General features: G+C 43.6%; 2 protein-coding genes across 4 annotated transcripts; one reads left to right on the forward strand and one right to left on the reverse strand.

Annotated features, from left to right (window-relative positions):
- The first annotated feature begins 308 nt into the window (after nucleotides 1–308).
- rassf8a (Ras association domain family member 8a) lies at nucleotides 309–14,717 on the forward strand. Of its 3 annotated transcripts, none has more exons than XM_084365347.1 (6): nucleotides 309–685; nucleotides 6,399–6,602; nucleotides 8,240–9,039; nucleotides 9,242–9,439; nucleotides 10,545–10,689; nucleotides 12,598–14,717. In XM_084365347.1, exons 2-6 carry the CDS (start codon nucleotides 6,500–6,502, stop codon nucleotides 12,717–12,719), a joined length of 1,368 nt encoding a protein of 455 aa, XP_084221473.1. In that variant the 5' UTR covers nucleotides 309–685; nucleotides 6,399–6,499; the 3' UTR covers nucleotides 12,720–14,717. The 3 variants fall into 3 exon arrangements, with proteins under 3 accessions (XP_084221473.1, XP_084221474.1, XP_084221475.1); XM_084365348.1 differs by having other exon boundaries at nucleotides 6,404–6,602; XM_084365349.1 differs by having other exon boundaries at nucleotides 310–685; nucleotides 8,240–9,033.
- A 1,955-nt stretch (nucleotides 14,718–16,672) lies between these two features.
- On the reverse strand, nucleotides 16,673–21,011 carry bhlhe41 (basic helix-loop-helix family, member e41). Its single transcript, XM_084365207.1, has 5 exons — nucleotides 20,295–21,011; nucleotides 20,142–20,208; nucleotides 19,860–19,967; nucleotides 19,647–19,758; nucleotides 16,673–19,451 (listed from the first exon to the last, which is right to left on the reverse strand). The coding sequence occupies exons 1-5, from the start codon at nucleotides 20,354–20,356 to the stop codon at nucleotides 18,496–18,498; spliced, it is 1,305 nt and encodes a 434-aa protein (XP_084221333.1). The 5' UTR covers nucleotides 20,357–21,011; the 3' UTR covers nucleotides 16,673–18,495.
- Between the last annotated feature and the right edge of the window lie 352 nt (nucleotides 21,012–21,363).

Below are 21,363 nucleotides of genomic sequence, written 5' to 3' on the forward strand. Positions count from 1 at the left end.
TAAATAAATAAAAAATCACCTGGGTAATAATCTTTTTTTATATATATAAGATTTTATATAATTATAAATGTTATTTAGCATAACTAAATTATAGCAGAAAAAACAGAAACACTTAAGTTCAGTACTTGAGTAAATGTACTTAGTTACATTCCACCACTGGTGATGTCGGTATGTCATCAAAGGAAGAGTCAGTATGGTCTCGTGCTCCTGTTGAGATGCCCTGCATGTATAAAAGTTGGCTCGAGCCCCCCTCTCCTCCTCTTCCTCCTCCTCCTCCTCCTCCTCACAGTGTATTGCAGCTTTAAACAGTCCACAATGCCTTGCGGTGTCCCAGTTCCAATGCGATGTATTTACCAGCAGGAGTAATGAAACGGGGGAGAGGGGCATTTTCCGCAGCTCACTGGTGAGACCGCAAAAGACTAAGCGCACAGAGAGGACGGACTCAAACTTTTAGGACAGAAAACGTCCAATATGTGTCTCCGGACGCGGCTGTAGCGGCTTTTCCTCCCCGTCTTTGTGTCCAGCAGCCGCACGTTACTTTGTCGCAGTTCGTTGGAAGTGATTTACTGGGCAATGCTGAAGAAGGACACATTTTGCGGAATTCACGCCTTCACCTGTGTTTTCACCCCAAACTTCACTTCGGAGAGGAACCACTGACCCGAATCCTGTCCTGCAGCATAAAAAGGTAAAAGACCATGAACGCGGTGCTAATAATGGCAGACTGTGCCGCAAGCTGAGCCCGTTGTAGTTGTAGGGGGGCTGAGATAACGGGAACATTTGGTGTAGTAGAATAGTTCTGCTACTCTGTGAGCCCACCAAAAGCAGCCCAGTATCGCCATTTCTCTCCAGCCTCGTCCCACTCGACACCAGCATTATGAGAAGGCAGGGTTAAGCTGAAACCAACCGATGTGTTATGTCTTTTTAAAGCGTTAAGTGTCGAGCTCACACTGCTTTTAATGATGTCTTGTGTGTTAGTTTGATAAATAAGAGCAGCTACATGCATTATGAAGTGCTGTAGTGTGATTCAGACAGTTATTTCTTATGTTTTGTAGATTTTTCACTCTCAAGAATGTTGATTTTTCCTTTTTTTTTTTTTTGATCATTGTCTCAAATGAGGTTTAGTATCTTCTGTGAAAAAAAAGGAGCTGTAATGTAACCAGAAATCATGACAAAATCTAGATACACAATCCCTCACAGTTCACTCTTATCTAAAGCCCCCCAGTGCTCTAACATACACAAGGTGCAGCAGGACCAACCTGTGGAGTTGTTGCACTCGGCCAAGGTTTTTATGCTTCTGTGATCCTAGAGGACGGCTTTAGTCTAGAAATAGAAAAAATTCAGTGGTCCTTCTCGACTGCGTTTCATAGCACCATGAAGACCGAAGGCTGCAAAAGGAAACTACCTTCAGACGGAGGAAAAATAAACAACTTTTTGTGTGTGGCTGCCATTTCAGCTGCTGTTGTAAAACCCATTTCACTTCTATAAATGCTTACATGCAAGAGTGTGTGATTCAGCACCAGATGAGATGTTCCACAAACCGCTGTAACATGTAAACCTTGGCCAGAGGCCCCCTTGTTGCCCCGCTGTGCTGCTGCCCCAGTGCAGGAGCCTGCTGCCTGCCCCGCTGGCTCTTCAAAGCTGGCTAGTGAGCAGCGAATATGGCAAGGGAACAAAGGCGGCATTTATTGCTGGCTGAACGTGCCGTCCAGATGTTCGAGATCCTGCCAGCGCTGACCTCCCAAATGGGGGGGAGGCAGCTCCAGAGCCTAATAGTTTAATATCAGCCAGGCAGAGAGAGAAAGAGGGCGGTTTGCTCTGGGCCAGGGGCCACTGGAGAGCTCTCAGGGTGCAGTCTGTAGCGTGACTGGACTTGGGTTTAATCCCAAACACCCCCAATCTAAAGACTGGAGCGAGAGTGAACATTGTGAGGAAATGCTGGACGATGCTTTAGCCTTTTTTGTGTATATTTTGGGGTTAGGTGGCACTGTAGGTAGTTGGCAACTATGGTGTGTACAGTGTCACCTTTTAATTGTTATTGTTTAACAGTTATCTACATTGGAGACATGAGGTCATTGTGTTGAGACTAATTCAAGTGAGACACTTAATTATCTGAGAGGATGCTGACATCGTGCACAAGAGGGGCTTTCAGAAATTTTGGAAAAGAATAGAAAACTGTTGGAAACATTGCTTCATCTTTCAGTTTTTTTATATAACAACACTGATAACACTCTTAAGATTGGCTGCAGTTTGTTGAAGTGCCATTGCCTGTTGCAGAGCCGTCAAGATCACAGACCCATAGCTTTCTTGTCTCTTAGTCATGGCCCGTTGCATTCTCACAGCCCAGGAATGCATATCCTGGACGTTATCAGACGCCACCCCTTCAGGATCAAGGCCTCGTCTCTGGCAACAGTCTTTGCCCTGCTCTGCTTCGTTTACATTTGTAGAGGCTGGCATACTGATGACTATCTCGTCTACTTTCTATCTCCTCCCCACTGCAAGACCCTCAACTTTCTAGCCACAGGGTTCCCATCTTGTCAGTGTGTCTCTCATTAAGGTTGTACTGTTGCCGTCCCGATGTGTTTTAGGCCCAGGGATTACACTGCAGCTGCAGCACTTGATGACAATCTGGAGGAATTGAAAGCGAGGAAAGAGATTTCTCCAGTTAACTCCAACTGAGCCACCACCAGCGCCTCCACAATAAAACCAGCGTCTGTCTAGGGCTGCTCACAGAGATCTGTTTCACAACAGATCTGTTACCAATTACAGCCGGGTATAAATTGCTAGTAATTACATGTTGCGCTACAGGGAGTGCAATTTAAATTAAAGTTTGGTTAGCAATAGGCAACGAGGTTTAAGTACTTGAACAGACTTCTGTCTCATCAGTCTGTAAGAAGCATCCCATTGTCTTTAATTGAACAGCAGTGTGGGGGAGTTTTGGATGTGAGAAATTATTAGGAATTTTAGTTTTAATCAGCTGCTTGAATATCCAGTAAATTCCTTCAGAACTGGCTGCATTGTTTTCCACCTTGTGAACAATGGTGAGGAAGAGCTGGTGTGTAATACCGTCTATTCAGGGAAGTTGTACTTGTGGAACATTGATGGTTTCCTGTGAGATCATTTTGCACAACTCGGTTCAGTTGCTGCCCTGCAGGCATTTTCCTGAGTGGAGCTCAGTCTTGGTTTTGTTTAAATGTAATGAATGCCCCATTTTGTTTTCTTCAAATGCCCCCTTGTTCGGCGAACAGCTAAACTCCCCGATCCTCAGGCCAGTGCGTGATGCTTGACAGACTGTAAATCCTCAGAAGAAGCGGTGCCATACTTAAGCTCCTACAGTTAGAAACTCCTACAGTATTCCCTCATGGTGTATGTCACAGCAGTGTGGTGGTGGTGGTGGTGGTGTTGGAACACCCACCAGAGCATATGGTAGGTTGTTTACACCAGCAGCCACTCGAAGTCTTTTTCCTGCCAGCTCGGTGTGCTCCTGTAGGCCTGGAGAATTGTCACCAGCAGCCGGCTGCTCAGTGCCGCTCACCTCACTTCCTCTTGAGAGGAATGCATCTTGAGTCAACAACCACTGAACCAATACGAGACTAAAATGATTGAGTTTGATGGTTTGCTGCCGTTGATCATCTCTCAACGGAGCTTAGATAGAATTCAGGGGAATTTAAGCCCTCCTCTGTCTCATGAAATGCCTCTCTGGCAGAAGACGAGCAGCACAAATCAGGGAGCGGGCATTTCCCCAGGCTGTGGCTTTGACAGGCCAGAGGAACGGAGCCTGCAGAGCTCAGGATGGCACTCTGCCCCGCACCACTGTGCCTGTATCGTCAGTTGGGTTTTCTGGGTTAATGTTAATGAATATAAATGTTACGGGACTGAAGCAGAGCAAGTGACATTTATAAATGCCCCGCTGGGTCTTGTTGGGCTTCTGCAAGGAAGAGGCATCAAAGCAGCCCGTTTGTTTTGAAATGTTCTGTTTTGGTTTGAACAACTGTCTCTTTTGTGTTTCTTTGCCAAATTTCTGTTTTTAATCAAAACACATTATTAATGCCAATGCAGTGTACTTGATTTCATGCAGTGGTTCTTGTAAATCCCTCTGACACAGTGTTGTTGTAGGTAGTGTTTTCTTTAGGCACTTTCTCCTTCCCCCCTTCAGTGTATCCAAACGTTCTCCCCCCCTGCTGATCCACCATGCCTGCTTTGCATCAAGAACCCACTCAATCCCTATTACCGTTTCCACATCCCCCTGGAAAGAGGGTTAAACAAAATGGTGACAGTGTTTTGGGTCACTGCAGAAAAAATCTCACTCAGTGTGCTTGTGTGTGACTATTTTCCTGTTCCTCTCCATCCTTTCAGCCTTTAATGCCATTTAAGGGCAGTCTGAAATGAAGGACAAAAGCACTTTCCAACCAGCTGTGAACACGCCAAGAATAGAGTGATCAGGAGCCAGGCCACAGACAAAGATGCCACTTGTGTCTATACAAATGTACAGCCTGTGTTGGATTAGTACAAAATGAGACACACTGACAGTACATTTTTGCACCTAATGCACACTTGAATCCAAGTCCCTAAATCTGATAGCTGGTGGCGAGGCTTTGTTTTGTTTGTTTGTTGGGCTAAAATGATTAGTTGATTAATCGGTTAGGCAATCAAATGAAAATTAAAAAACAATTTTAATATTCTATTAATCTCATTTATCAAGCAACAATGCCAAGCATTTGCCATTTTCACTTTCTCAAGTGTGAGGATTTGCTGCTCCTCATTGCTTCATGTGATGCCTTTTTTGTTTTGGACCGTAAGTCAGGAAAAATGAGCTGTCACCTTACTCTTTGGGAACTTGTGATGGGTATTTTTTAATAAAGTAAACAATCAATCAACTGAAAAGAATTATACAATAATCCTAAATTAAAATAATCATTAGTTGCTGCTCCTTCTGTTCGTCCAACTCTTCAAAATGTTACTTTGTAGTACTCACTAATGTCTTTACCATATTTAGAAAAGCAATTTGGTGGATCGAGGACAGGCTGGTGTGTGTGACTTTGTGAATGTGGTTGGGGAATACGCGGGCTGGGGGAGGTGTAATTGGTGGGGGGTTGGCGAACAAAAGGACCTTTTGACTCGGTAGTGTAGGTGCAGTGAAGGTTAGATCCACGGAGAGTGATACAGATCTGGGGAGATGCCATTCATTCCCTTCCCAGTACACTGTCCTTGAAGACAGCTTTGATGGATCCCTCCACCTGGATGGGTATTTCATATACAGTATATTGTGTTATATCTGTGGTATTTAATGTATGATTTGTAAATCTGGTTATGTGAGTCACCAGTTAACAAAGCTAAGTTTGTGAATTATTAGATATCAGTCAGAAATGATTTATTGAAAATAAGGAAATGACTTTCTACTTTTTGAAGACAGTCCATCAATAGTATTTTGTTTGTTGTATTTGTACTTTCGTTATAGTATTGACTGTTGTAATGACTCGGAACGGATTAATGCCTGATTAAGACCATAACTGTGTTAAAGGGCTGCAACCAACAGTTAAGTTCATTATCGACTAATCTGCTGACTAATTTCTTTAGTCTATAAAAATGTCAAAATTTCTCAGAACCCAAAAACACATCAAATTCTGTCAAACTGTGTCCAACCAACAGTTCAAAAACCAGAAACTTCAATTACTTTTTGTGAATGACAAAGAAAAGCAGCAAATGCTTACATTTAAGACGCTGGAACCACCAAGTGTTTGAGATTTTTGTTTGAAAAATTACTGAAACCATTGAATATCAAAGTAGTTTTCATTTGAGTTTGAATGACTAATCGTTGAACTGACTAATCGTTGCAGCGCTGCCGTGCTACATGTGTTACACAACAGTGAAAATAACTGCGACATCAAAAACAACCCCCACTCTACTCCCTTGTGTTATGATTCTTCCGGCTCTCCCTTTTTCATTTTTTAATCACGCTCTCACACCTTCTCTGTTTCGCTCTCTGTTTCAGTTCTCTCTGTGCCACTGAGCTAATCTTCCTGCTTACATGTAATTCGTGGTACAAAAGCAGGAACTGGACTTGGGAATGTCTGCTGGCAGACTCTTCCTGCACCCCCAACAGACATGTACCTATTCATAGAGAAGAACAAAACAACAGCGTTATGGCCAGCTGGTCCTGGCATGCCAGGCTGTACGAGTCCATTCTCAACTGGACTATCCTTTTACCATCAGCTACTGCTGAGATAGCCTGAATATGCCTTTTCTTCTCTACTTATTTGACTACTGGGGTTAGTAGGTGTTACCACAACTGTTCACATCTCTGTGTGTCCTAATCCTTTAAGGCGACTGAGCATTATGACTGCAGCCTTGAGCACATCCTGACTAACTGCTTCCTGTTTCCCGTCGCGCTTCCTCCCCAGTGAAGTAGCTGGAAAGGGGCTTCAGCTGCCCTGCACCACTGGAGCCTTCAATAATGTCGGGGCCAACACACCACAACCGGCCCCCTCGCTTCTGACCCAACATGGAGCTCAAGGTCTGGGTGGACGGAGTCCAGAGGGTCGTGTGCGGGGTCACCGAGGCAACCACCTGCCAGGAAGTGGTGATTGCTCTGGCTCAGGCCATAGGTAGGTCATTTTCTCACACACACACACACACACACACACACACAAACAGACCTGAAATACAAACAGACCTGTAAGAACTTTCCACCGAGTTGTAATTTCATGTTGGAGAACAGTGTGGTGTACATGTGAACTCAAGGATTGCCAACTTCTGGTTCGTTGGTGAAGTTACACCACTGATGTTAGACACACATTCTGGTGTGTTGGTTTCACAAAGGGTTGTTCCAATACTGATACCAGTATCAGAAATGCCTTGCACAACAGATGTTTTACAGCAAAAGTAGCCAATATCTACAGTTTTCTTCACACTTCACAAAGCATTTTCATAAATCCTGTTGTTAAGCATTCATCAACCAACAGCTAATTTGACTAAAACGCTCTCCAAACTGCCAAATTTCCTTTTGTGACCTGAAAATAAATCCTCATGAGGTAAAGAAGTGTCCTGCCTACATGTTAAGCTCCTGCTGCGATACAGTGGGTCATAGTCGAAGGCTTTCATTGGTACTGTCTTGGATCTAAGCACCCCCTCCCTTCCCATATGGCTCTCCTTCAGGAACGGGGGCACTTGAACAGGCTGTATTGACATCACTTCCCACAAAGCGCAGGGTAGGAGGAGGGAAAGTCTGACTCATCCCTCGGTCTCCTGCCAAACTGAGAAAGCGGCACTTCTGAGCCCCCTCCTCTGCCTTTTTCCCTATTAGAAATACATACACCACATTAATGATGAGACATCAGTATTGATTTAGTACTTTGGCATTTCAAGTGCTTATGTCTACTACTGTTGTGTCTAAGGTTCCTTAAAAAGCATTAAGAAATGTATTTCTTGCAAACACTGAATCGAATGTAAAATTAAAGGTTTCCGAGCCTGAGTTTTTACTGTATCGTTGAAACATCTCACTTATAAAAGCACGTTGTTGCGTGCCAAAAATAAAAACAATGTGCTCGGCCAAAAAACATGACTCCGATGGGAATCTGAACATTTGATGAAGCCAGGGTCAAAATTCTTGTTTCATGCTGTTGACATATTAGAGTTGAAGGTTTTTGTATGGGTGGATGTCATTGCAACTAAAAGTGGAGATATCTGGCTCAGAGTATGAGAAAAAGAACAGCCTTCAGAGATGGGTATTGTAAAACGAATACATTTTTAGACCAAAAATTGTGAATAGAGTAGTGCTGCAGCACTGTATTCCCCCTCTGTTTCAGCTCCTGTCTCTTTAAGATCCCCCCCTCCCGAATACCCAGTCCGCTCTGATTGGTCAGCTCACACACGCCTGAGCCAGCACCGCTAATAACAACAGAGCAGCTGTGCTAAATTCATTCTTATGTGCCTAATAGCTGCTAGGCATGAAATTATGCAAATGTGTGACATGGTGATAGTGTCATGTCAAGAAGTCACAAAATTAAAGGCGGGACTACTGGCGAGGGAGAGAGGAGCTTTCTTTGGTGCAGACTTTGACGTTTTTAACTTTAAAAACCTTTTAGCTAACTTTCAAGATGCACAAGAACATTTATAAAACACTGAAGGAAAGGAAAAAACTGAAAAAGCTCAGTCAGTATTCTTGCAATTTTGGCAAAACCAGAATTCGTTACAAGTCATTTTTTTGTGGTTTAAGTGGTTTGTTCTGTTTTGGTGTTTACAGGTCGCACTGGGAGATACACTCTGGTAGAAAAATGGCGGGACACCGAGCGTCACCTCGCCCCGCACGAGAGCCCTGTGGTGTCTCTGAACACCTGGGGTCAGTACGCTGGTGATGTCCAGCTGATCCTACATCGCACCGGTCCCTCCCTGACTGAACGACCTCCCTCAGAAGGACCTCCTCTCAGGGGGCCTGAACGTGGGCTGCATCGGCAGAGCCTCCCTCCCCTTGCTAAGCTTCGTCATCCCAATGATCGCTCCCTCCGCCGCCGTGAACCGCGCCGCAAGTCTCTCACATTCACCGGTGCGCCAAGGGGCCTTAGGGAAATACTGAGCGGAGGCAGAATCGGCGAGGCTGAGGCTAAACGAAGACTTCTCCTGGGAAACGGTGGAAATCACCACCATGCGGGACCAGCTATCGGGAGTGCATCACCTGGCCTGTGGGCCTGTCGCATGGAAGATCTGGTCAGACTGGTCGGCCTGCAGAGAGAGACTCTCAATGTGCTGGAGACAAAGCTGGAGGCCTATGAGGCTGAGCTCCAGGGCTGGGCTGAAGGGCGAGTGGGCCGAGGTGGAGGGTGCATTGGGGACCCAGGTGGAGGAGGAGGGTTGATAGAGGAGATCCTGAGGCTAGAGAAACATCTGAGGAAGAATGAGGTGGAGATGGAGGAGGAGGAGTTTTGGGCCACTGAGCTGCAGATTGAGATGGAGAGTGAGAGACAGCTGGAGGAAAGACTGCAGGAGCTGCGAGGACGGCTGCAGGGCTGTGAACTGGACATTGAAGAAAAGCTGGCAATGGTACAGGTGTGCTATGTTTGGGAGATTTTTGGGATATTGATATATTAAAAAAATAGTTTGGGGAAAATGCAAAGTAACCAGCTAACAATCAAAGAATAAGAATACCTTTTTCATCGTAGTTGCTAAGCTGTTATCAGTGTTTCCAGTGTTGTTTGTAGTAGGTGGTTTCTTTGTTTTTCCATATCTGTTTGTCTCTTTGTCCCATCAGAGTGTAGAGGCAGGCCTGGAAGAGGAGCGTCTACAGAGGGAGCGGCAGGAGACCCAGTGGGTGAGCGAGGCAGAGGCTCGGGCTCAGGTCCTCAGGGTCAAAGCAGAACTGAAAGCCCAGGAGAGACAGGCGGTCCAGCTGGAGAGCAGCTGCAGAGCCGTGGACAGGTCACTTGGACAAAGCAGCAAGAAACTGCAGGTAAGACGTACTTTATGCTTACATTACTTATTTCTAATAGCCACTGAGGAGACTATCCATCAGTAAAAATGCATTAAAGCATCTGTTCGCCTGAATCATCACACAGCATGACGCTGACTCCCTGCCAGTTTGATGAGGGTTTTTTTTTTTTTACATTGAGGTCTGTTTACAGTACTACTGCATATGTTAAAAGGGTTGTATAAAGCCTTCCGGGGCTCCAGAGGGAGCTGCGTGAAATCTGATAAATTGCCTCAAGCGATGTGCGTTGGCTGAAGGATACAAGTTTAAAAAAATGTTTGTAAAAATTAGTAAAAAGTGGGCTTACCAGGCTTCTGTAGCCCACTTCTTATCTATTTCGTCATTAGCAGCTGCTAGCAAAACACATGTGAATCTCCAACCAAACTGTCACTACTTGAGTTACGTCGTGGTTAATGAAGGCACCAGATTTTGACAAGGAAGTGAAATTTATGGACTCATAAAAGACAATATCTCTGGTAATGTCTATTTGTATCCTTTTTGTAACCGTTCATCATGATGCTAAATCATGCTGTTCTTGCTTTATTGTTCTTTTTTTAAGTATCAGTGAGTTTGACAGAAAATGACGAAAATAGGCTTATAAAAATGCTTTTTTTTTTTTTTTGGTCAAATAATGTTCATCATTTTCAGAAATTTGTGTCTGATTTGTTTGCTGTATGTAAAATGAGGTGCTGTCTGGTGTGTGTGTGTGTGTGTGTGTGTGTGTGTGTGTGTCAATTATACAAACAGATAACATGAGAAAAAGGATTAATAAATGTGACCTTGACTCATTACACTATATTTTAGTGGTCCATCTGTATCTCACTTACATCACCACTGAAGAGTTATTTTAGTTGGGTAAACAAAATGACTACCATAAATAACAGTATGATGTTTTGATCTGGTTGCATAATAAATAAGATTGACAATGAACTTGGGGATTTAAAGAAACATTGCTAGTGTCCCAACAGCAAAATTCTCAAACACAGCCTCATATAGTCTGTTACTGTCGATGTTTAGTTAGTTTCAAGCTGCTGCTAATGTTTTCTTGTCCCCTGGAGCATCACTCTCTCATGCTGTTTCATTGAAGGACATGCAGCACGAGCTGGAGCAGCTGACCAAAGAGCTGAGGCAGGTTAACCTGCAGCAGTTCATCAAGCAGACCGGCACCAAGGTCACAGTGCTGCCGGCTGAACCCTCTGAGGATGAAAGTATCCACAACAGTCACGGGATAGGTAATAACATTTTATCTTAAACATTAATGGGGTGGATTTACGTTCTCCTGAGGAATGTGCACTTAAAGATTTAGCTCATATCTTAGGACATGCTTTTAATATGTGAAATTGGCCAGTAGGGAACTGACCTTGCATGTAGTCAGTGACATAGGAGGTCAGTTAAGACTAACTGAGCTGAACTGGTCTGACCCGAGACAGGATTTACAACTTCATCATATGGGAAAGTGCATGTTGTGAGGATAAATGTTGATCTGTGGCTGCCATTCAGACAGGAGACTCATGACTTACTTTTACTGAAGTGCAGTCTGAGTCTGCCCGTGCATGAGTAAAGTCATTCTGTTCCATCAAGGCACTTATTATTTTTCTACCTCATGCCTTGACAGCCTGCTGAGAGAAAATGACTCAGCTTAGTGTGTGTGTGAGTGTGCCTGACAGAGAGAGAGAGAGAGAGAGAGAGAGAGAGAGAGATTGTGATATAGAAAATGGGATGTGGGCAGGGGTAGTGGAGAGTACAGTATTAGTTTTTACCCACTCCAGTAGCAATTACAGTCTCCATGCCAACAGCTGCCTGGATAAGGGCAGACCTGGCGTCATTCATTCACCCTACTCTCTCCGTCCATCCCTCACTCCTCCTATCACGCTGTCCCTCTATCACATGCTCAGCAGTTTCTGTGATGGGCTCAGTGAACCAAAGCTCCACCAGCCCACAGAGACTTGCAGAGAGACGATACATAAACTCAGAGCAGTGAATGATGGGAGAGCTGTCAGACAGACTATCCACAATAAAAACTATACAATAACAATGTAATTAGTGACATATGGTAATTAAGATTGACTTTGAGGAAGTTTGGGGTGAGAGCAGAGCTGCGCATTATGTGTTGTAACCGTGGGACATTACCGCCAGCTTGTAGATTAAAGTTTGGAGGCAAAAAGATGGATATCAAACATGAAAAGAAGTTTCTAGGCATAAACAAAAAAGAGCACATTTAAAAGATAAGTCTGCCGGCACAGAAAGGAATGCATGAATCCACATGTACAAGTATAAACATTCAGTTAGAGGTCACATACTGTATAGAGTGAGATTACCATCTGTTTTTTTATTATAAGGGCAGGTATAGGTGCTTTATGAATACTATGAGAGTATCAAAACACTCAATCTACAGAGAGATGCACATGGTGCGTATTCAGAAACTGCCTTCAAACAAGCTGTTTGTATTTCCGCAAGGTTGTAATGTTACAACTATACAGTCACCACGCTCAGCCACGTCCCAAGTATGGCTGTAGTTGCAACACCAGCAGCGCTGATCAGTCAGAGCAGACTGGGGTCTTTAAAGAGACGGCCACTAAAACAGTGTCAATTGCTGCAACACCTTTAATCCCCCTCTCTCTGAGCAGTGTGAGGAAAATAATGATCATTTTGAACATTAAAGCATGTAAACATTTTCTAGCAGGCACCCAAAATGAAAGAGATGTTTAAAGCTTTATGTTCAGGCACTCCTAGGTTAAATAAGTTAGTATCCAACATGCCCACTGCCTTAAGACCTCATGACTTGTGTTAATATAAAAAAAAATCACAAGAATCTTGCGTGACATGTTCTTCATCATTGCATCGTCCTCTTCATTAAACTTCATGGCGGTGGATTTCAACCGTGAAAAAGTAATGAACTGGGTCTTCATGTCCTTCTAGTGACCTTCCAGTTCATGTGTGAAAAGTCAGCAAGCTTTTTTGTTCCCGGCCATAAAATTCACCGCATAGGCAGATTCTCTGTGTGGCTCAGTACTGCCCCCTGGTGGCGTCTTAGCAGAGATGTCATGTAGCACAATCAAGGCTCTGTATTATTTTTTTTTGCACACTTTAATTTACATAATGTTTTTAAAGTTCTGTCTTTCATGCATTTTCATCCTCAGAGTTAGTTCCCCTGACTGGTTCCCTGAAGCGTCCCGTGTCGTCACACACGATGTCCAGTCACCTCCGGGTCCTCCACAACCCTCTCAGTTCTGGCCTGAACCCAGAGGGGATCTACGTGTGAGGCAGTCGCGTCGTATTTGGCGGCGAAACACATCTTTTCTCCCTCCTGGAGCCCATTTCACTCGAGAACACATTTGTAAGTGGATATCTTTGTACAGGATACCTCAGTAGCACACAACTATGCACTGTTTCTCTCAATTACATGAAGGCAACCTTGAGCGTAAGGACTCCACTAGTGAAGGACTGGTGTTGATCTTTTAAATGGAAGTCATGGAGCACTTAGTGGGATTAAAGCCTAAAAGCTATGACATGAAGAAAACGCACGGCAGCAACGTTTGTCTGTCACGGCGCACACTCCCTGAACATATAAGGACTCTCTAAGCGTTGAGCTGTTGTGGACCTTTATAAACATATCCACTTAATGTACTTTTACTCTCACTTTAGTACCTGCTGAATGATTTGTATTGTTTCTCACTAGCATCATGACTCAAAACTATTGCCTTCTGAACAGTATTCTTGAGAATCTTGGTATGTGAATCTATGAACTGTATCTCTAAAAATCATACGTAATTCCTGCAGTGAATACATTTTACCCAGCATAATGACTGGTTCTTATATAAGTAATGAAGGATCTACTTGTGTCTGTAGTAAAACTGGCTAGAATCTCTCATTTTGCAAATCAGAATTTATTCCTGTAGCTCTGATTGTCTGTTCATGTTCAAACTATGCACAAATGGTTAATAGTTTTGTTACTGAAGAATGTCATTGTCTGTGTGTACCAAAATGATGGCTTACTGTAAATATGTTTTCTTACTTTTCAGCTTTATTTAGTGAATTATTCTATTTTATTACAAAACTGTGCATTCACGGTTACAAAGATTTGGAGTGCCCTCATTCCTGCAGTAATATCTGCATAATGAACCAGTTAATTATCCTCTTAAGCTGATTTCTTTTTTGTTGTTGTTGTTGCTGTTAAGATGACTACACAGTATATTTTTGCCAAATGTATTATGCTTGTTTTTTTTCTGCAAGGATTGGTTGGCCAAAGATTAGCAGGTCTTGTTGCATGATTGTGTCGTTAATATAGCCATATCTGGATGTGCACCGCACCCACAGTACAGTAAAATCAATTAGTTGAGTCTACAAACGGTGGCATGTATACAATGAATAGCTACAGCTACGGTGTGTGTGAGCGTGGGTGAGCCAGTGATTAAATCGACGTGCGTGTGTGTGTGTGTGTGTGTGTGAGTGTGTGTGCAGAGTCAGAACAGCCAAGGTCTGAAGCCCCTCTTTAGGTTGTAGTTCAGCTGCTACTCACATCAAAGTGCCTTATATCCATTCCACAGTTGGCGTATTCAAATAATGTACAGTGAAGCTTTAATAGGGACGTTGAAGCAATGAGCAGTAGTCAGTTTAGATCAGATGTCACTAGATGTTTTAGAGCCACAGTGCTGCACAGAGAGAAACGGCAATAGCGCAGCAACAAAGAGGAAACTATAATTATGTTTTACCTGTCAGTATTTTATATAAATGTCAGTGGAAAGAACATCAATGATAGTGCTTTTCCACTTCGCTACTGTATTATTGTCACCGTGATACTATGTGCTGTATTTTGCATCCACTTGTAATCTGATTTGCAACACATACTGTATACTATAGTACTGTCAACCAGGTATGAATAGTGGATGTGATACAGAAGGAAAAGTCCACCCTGTAGCATTCAGCAACACATCACCACTGCAGTGTGTGTCTCTCTGCTTTTCACTTAATGAAGAGACCTTTTTAAAAATTCTTAGAGTTTAAACTAATTGACGATAGTATATATTTGGGTGGATTTTCCCTTTAAGAAACCACTTGTGTGCATTTTTCCACCCTGGGATGAGACGTAGCCGTTTACAACCGTTTCTGTTCTAGAGAACTGTAAGATGTCGCTGTATATAACCTGTTTTTATGTTTTCTTGCCTTAATATACTGCAAAGTGTTGACAGATGTATGGCTGTAAGTGGCTGCTGATATGACAAGGATTGCATGATTCAATAAACCATCTGACGAAAATTGAGATGCGCCACTGCAGGTGCTCGTGGTCGCCTTGCGTGTTTGCTTGTGAATGCAAATGAGGGGGGAATTTGTGATGTATGGAGCAGCATGTTCCTCAAGCTTTTCACCACTAGAGGGAGACATTTACTCAGTAATGGTGTGCACATGGACACAACATGGCTGGGATAGACTGAGGGGAAAGCCACTGTTTTTCCCTGCAGAAGAGCAGGAGCAAATATTCTTGTGTAGAAATAATATTCTCTGCATAATGAATTATGTTCCTTGGCTTCGTAAGAGTTTTATAAGAGGATGTTAAAGGCAAACATGCATTTGCTCAGACTTTCAAAGTTGCTCTCAATCGTGGAAGAAGACACTGAACCTTGAACCTTGTTGCAGTTTGAGCTGAGACAGAAGTTTAAAGTGGGACTGGAGGCTGCACCTTGAGGCAGCAGGCATGAACTCAAACCTTGAAAGTTGGCAGTAATTGGTCTTCTGGATCACTAGAAAGAATAAACTCAGACGCTGAGGTTTTTAAGAATTATTCATACAGATTAAAATAATATCGCAGTGAGCCGGTTAATGGCAACAACAAAGAGCAGACTTGATCCTGCTTAAAGCTTCAGACAGGTTGGGAGGAGGCCCCTTGTTTTTGATCAGCCGGTACAGACTGAGGGTAATCTCACTTCATCATCCTTTTATCACATGACATTTGTTTAAAGCCTTGGCTTACTGTACATTCCTCTGCAGTGACCTGTCAGCTGATTAGAGTCTGTGTAACAATACATTTCATCTACTGGACTTCTGGTATTGTTATTAGCAGTGGCGGAATGTAACTAAGTACTTTTCTCAGTGGTGGAAAGAGTACTGTTACTGTACAGTTACTGAAATATTACTCAGTTACAAGTAAAACTACTGGTGTTGAAATAATACTTTAGAGAGTATTCCTTTCAAAACCGACTCAGAGTATTAGTTACCTTTTAACCGGTGATGTTTGATGCATTATCAACAGCAGACATTATATTAAAGGGCTTTCTGTTTTCTTCAGTTTATATTCCTCCTGCTCTGTTCTGCTCCGTGGTCACGGTCGCCTCTCCAAAGCTGCGCCCGCTGCACAGTTTTGTGTTTTTTGTCTGTTTGTCAGGGTTTTCGCCGGCCAGTCTGTGATCAGAGAGCCTTGAAGCTACAGATGAAAGGTGAAGATAATAATTCAAAGTGTGCTCAAAAAAGTCTAAAATGACAGACTTGAAAAAATACTTATAAAAGTACGAAACTTAATCACAGTAATTTGAGTAGTTGTGATAAGTTGCTTTTACTTTAGTATTTAACTTGGGTATGAGTTTTTCCATTTTCTGCAACATTATTCTTCTACCCCACTACATCTTACAGGCACATATTGTACTTTTTGCTCCACTACTCTTCTTAGAAGACCTCAGTTACTTTACATTTTAGGATTTACATACCGCTCCTCTCCAAAGTCAGATATTTTAAATGTTAAAGTTTCTAATGAAGTGAAAACAGGCTGTTTTTCCTATGAACTTTTTAGAGAAACTTTGTTTTCACAGGATGCTACAAACGTATGATGATCTTATAGAATATGATGCAGTGCTGTTAATTAAACTACTCAAAGTATATAAAGTAGTTAAAACTAGCTCAACCTCAAGCGGTAAAATACAGCATGCACATAAATTCAGCAGTGATATTAATCCAAAAACATCAGATAAAGGGGTAAAATGAACATTTTACTCACCAATGATTACTTTTCATGCTATAAAGTACATTTTGCTGATAATACTTGCACTTTCACAGTGTGGTATTAGTACTTTAACATAAGTAAAGGATCTAAATACTTCTTCCACTACTGGTTATGAGTAGTAATGTACTCTGAACTGTTTGTCTTCCACAAACATAATGTGCATCGTTCCTCATGACCTAAACCACTAACAGAATGAAGTGTTCAATAAGAAGAAGGCTGCAGAGTTCAGTTTTGATATTTATTTTACAACTCATCAGCAATAATTTAGAACAGCATATGTGTAAAGCATTAACGAAATGTGCAACAGTTGCTCAGTTAAACCTTTTTAAAAAAAGAAAAATCCATAGACTTCTACAACATTGACAGACATGTATACTTTATGGTATATTCACAAAAACCTATTTACAGACGCACATGCCACTTCATATAACAGTTGATAACAGATTTGAGGCAAAAAAAAAAAACAGCTGAAGAAAAGCTACAAAAGCAATGTCCTGTATGCAAAATACAATGAAAATCATCTGTTTTATTCAGTCACGTGTGAAACTTTAAAAAAAAAAAAAGAAAAAAGAAAGAAGCTGAACAACACTAACACTTGCAGGAATTAAATCTCGTAGAAATAAAAAAAACAGGCCAAGATAAAGTTAAAGTTCCTTAAAACGGCAACAATCATAACGGATGGTCACGTTGCGTGACCACAGCTTCTCTCCCACCTCTGTCACATATTAGAAAAAGCAAGGTTTTACATAATGATAGCACAGAACACAGAATCGGGGGGTAGTCGGGCGTGCAGGGTTCTCAAATCTGATTATGATTTGGATCATTTTTACCCTGAAAGAGCCACGAATGAGCTGTGTGTTGATAAAACGGGTCAATTACTTTATCACCACAGAGCATGTGGTGCCTCTGCTCTCCTCTTTTCTTTTCTTTGTCGTTATTTCAAGAACAAACTCAACATAATAAAAAGGTTCAGAGAGAACTACAGTGAGAGACTTTTTCAGATGATGAGGTGACTGTTTTTGGGGGGATAAAAGCAGAAAAAAGTGCACTTTACGTCTCATAGAGTAAAGATCATCCTACATACAAACTTTAACAGCTGGGAAAATACAGGTACATTCAATATCAAAGATCTATAAGGTGCTATCCTACAATGTTTCCTGGAGGTACAGGAGGTCACTGCATCTCTGTGCTGAAACGCTTCATTCAGGGGGAACGTAGCCTATATATGCTGGTTGAGCAGCCCCTTGTGTGTGAGGGGCTTCTTCTGCTTTCCATCATACTGAATGCTTTCAGAGATTGTTTTTTTTTCTTTCCTCACGAGAACAAAGAAAAACAGATCTGTAAAAATGAGCTGAAGGGCAAACAGGCCTAATACCGCTCCCATCATGTCTTTATTATCAAACTGTAATAGTTAAAGTAGCTGATTCTTTTATTTTTTTTTGTTAATGGTTGAGATGTGTGTGTTTTGGGTGGAGGGGGTGCTATTCACTTCCTCTCAGGAGGGACAGTAACGTGCCTCCCAATCAGCCTAACCCCATGCAAAGTTGGGGATGAGGTACTGTGGCGGAGCACTTCTTCTATAGGCCCGTTTAGTGCACGTTTTACATGTTCATGAATCAGACTGTCTTCCAGGTGAGCGTATTTACAGTCAGAGTCAGCCAGGCTCTTAATCACCTTGGCAGAGGTCAGTTGCAACTTCATACATCCAAAGAGACTCGCTGATTGGGACATTGCGCACTGACGGCGTACTCAAAGTTTTGGCACCAATGCTGCCGTTTTCAAAATATTTTATCAAAGAGGATAAAAAACTAGCTCCAGCACAACACAGCCGTGTATTAATGTCAATCACTGTCGATAATCATTTAGATTGATTAATCTAGCAGGAGTGCAAAAGGCACGCGCCGTCACAACTGTCCCCTGTTTCGCCAAAGATACTGTACATGAGAAACTCTTCTGTGAAACCTCGTTTTTAAAACTCGCCTAATATTTAGAAAATGACATACAGAAACTCCCCAGCAGAATGCACGGAGAGGTGACACGGACACAATTAGCTCGTTTCACAGGCAGAAAACTGATCATCGTGTGGGCTGCTGCTGCTGCTGCTGCGCTCCTGGAACGCGTCAGCTGCGTCACCCTCTCCCTCGTCACTCGCGGGACTTTCCTCGCGCTCCTCAGGTGAGCCTGCCTCAGCCTCGTGTGACTCGTCGCTGTCTGGACTGTGAGAGTCATTGGACTGCGAAGAGGCTCCAAAGTGCGCAGACAAGCCGGGGAAGGCGGCGGCAGCAGCCGCGGCCGCCGCCGCTGACGCGTGTGCGGGGTATAGCCAGGGGAACGGGGACGCCAGAGCGGCCGCGGCTGGGTACATGTACTTCTCAATGTTGCTCTTATCGAAAAAAGGCATATAGGACGCCGCGGCCGAGGGGTTGATGAAGTAGAAAGGCATGCAAATAGGTGTCTGCTGTCCCACACTGCTTATTCCCATCAGAGAGTTCATTAAAGCCAGGTCGGGTCTGACGGGGTCGGTGCCCCCTAACCCGTTCCCAGGCCAGTTCATCTTTGGTTTTTTGGCAGCGCGATCATCTCCAAACTCTTGCTTGATCTTCACCGCCTTGTGTCCCTGCGCCTTATTGCGCTCGCATTCTTTCTCTTTGCCGTCGCTCTTCTCAGCCTCGCCCCCGTATCCACTGTCCGTGTCTGTGTCGTTCTCGTTAAGCTCCCCGCCTTGGGTCCTCTGGATGACCGGGACACAGTTTGCTTGGCTGTCGGCTTTCTGGCCATCCTGTGCGTCCCCGGCGGGTAGCTGGTGCTGGAGCGGCGGCGCGCCAGGCTGGAACTGCGCCAGCACCTTGTGAAGGTGGCTGATGAGCTGCGCGCACCTCTGCTCTCGTGTCGTCCAGTTCTCAAACTGACTCAGGTACTGCAGGACCTCTTTGGCACAGGCCTGGAACCCGGAGTGGAACGCGTCCAGATCTGCATGAATGGAAGATTTCATCGTCCGGTCCCCTGGGAGACATGCAGAACAAAGATCATCAGTAAAATAGAGACAATAAAAACGTGCCAACGTGCTCTCTCTCTGCGCATGATCTCCAATACTTATATCTGCTCTGTTCATGCACATTTAAGGACTAGTAAAGTTTAATAATCCAGCCAGTCTCGCAACCTAACATCGCTGAAAATGATCCAGGTTGTTCAGCTCACCATTCTGCAAAGCGATGATCTTCTGGTGCTGCTGCTCGGTGACAGCAGTCAGTGCGTTGAGATGTTTCAGTGTCAACTCCAGGACAACTGCTTTCTCCAAATGCCCGAGCGTCTGTGGAGGGAAAACACAGGTTCAGCTGCTCGCTCTCTGTCTGTCATGTAAAAAACAGGTTCGCTAAACTTTTTTTTTTTTTTGCGGTGTCGTGATCTCACCGATAGCTTCAGATGCTCGGGTAACAGATCCTTCAGCTGGCCGATACATTCGTTGATTCTGTCTCTCCTCTTCTTCTCTATCAACCGGTGTGGTAACTTGTACGCGTCCTGCCGGCACAAACAGGAGGGTTGACGTTGTTAAAACACGCGTGCATATTTGAAAAAAAAGTTGCTGTATCATGCATTTGAATAATTTGAGTTAAATGAAATCAACGAACTAAACATTTAGATTCTCTTAGAATTAAAAAAAATAATAATAATAAAAATAAAAAAGGCGCGCACCTTTCCACCATCCTCTCGTTTGATTCCTCGTTTGGACTTGCACATGTAGAGAGAGGGGTAATCCATCCTGAAGGAAAAGAGGCGAAAGCAGCGTTAATCACAGTTGTTTCTATGAGAGAGAGTTTGACAGAGTTTGCCAAAAGCGACACTCACCCCAAGAAATCTGCATGCTCCATGAACTGTCTGTCCTGTAAATGCGGTATTCTCTCGTCCATCACTTCTCTCGACTTGTCTCTGCTGCGTCTCCGCTCCCGAGCTTCTCTGGAGGAAATGGTTTTTTTTGTTGTTGTTGTTGTTGTTGTTTTTTTTCCACGACCCCGCAAGACGGACGGCTGAAGGGAGATGATGCACAGTGCGTGTCCTCCGGTGGAGCTTGCGCCTCAGACTGATGTCTATAGTTCCCTGAGCTGCCGCCTCGCCGAGCCGTCCGTGCTGTGGTTAGAGCGCACGCGCGCCTCCGGTAGGGAACAAGCTTCCGACTCACGTGTAGCCTGCACCAGCACAAAGTCCGGTAATTAGAGCTGCTCTGTGTTACAGCAGCAGCAGCAGCAGCGACCGCGGCTGTTCCTATAGCGATGTAGTCCAAACACTGTGGCGGGGCTGGTGGCCGAGACGTGATTCGCGAAGAGGCTCACTCGCCTCATATAAATGTGTCTTCTGAACTTTGGCCAGGACGCGAGATCTCACGCGAAACAGTTTTAAATCACAAATATCGCAGATTTTCCCCCCCAGCTTTTAATAACACATTTTAAACACACGCACACGTGAATGTGATGTAAATACGGCGGCGTAAACATGGGAGCAAGTGCATCCAAAGGTGTGCGTGCCGTGCGTTACCCAGGGCACGGGAACACATCTCCAGCCGTTCAAAGCTGCGTTGTCAGTAACCATGGCACCGGCCCAGCTGTGTGCTCAAACACGTGCGTCGCGGTTCTTTATTAACCTCAGCATGGGTGCTGCTGCTCTCCCACCTTCAGCTGAGCGTCTTTGTCTAATAATAAAATGTTAACAGTCATGTGACAGACCGGCGGGAGGACTGCTAACTGAGGTTTTATGACTGTGACTCCCTTTGATTTGTCTCATGTCCTAAAAAACAATTATTATCGAATAATTCAATCACTCAATTTGCTGATGTCACTGGTATATTTGCTCGTAAAAGTTTCCCGTCTAATTGCGTAGTCATGACACGTTAGAAAAAGTTTCCCAGAAGTTAACTGGACAC

This window comes from Pagrus pagrus (genome assembly GCF_965226575.1).
Source record: "Pagrus pagrus genome assembly, chromosome: 10".
Taxonomy (NCBI): domain Eukaryota; kingdom Metazoa; phylum Chordata; class Actinopteri; order Spariformes; family Sparidae; genus Pagrus; species Pagrus pagrus.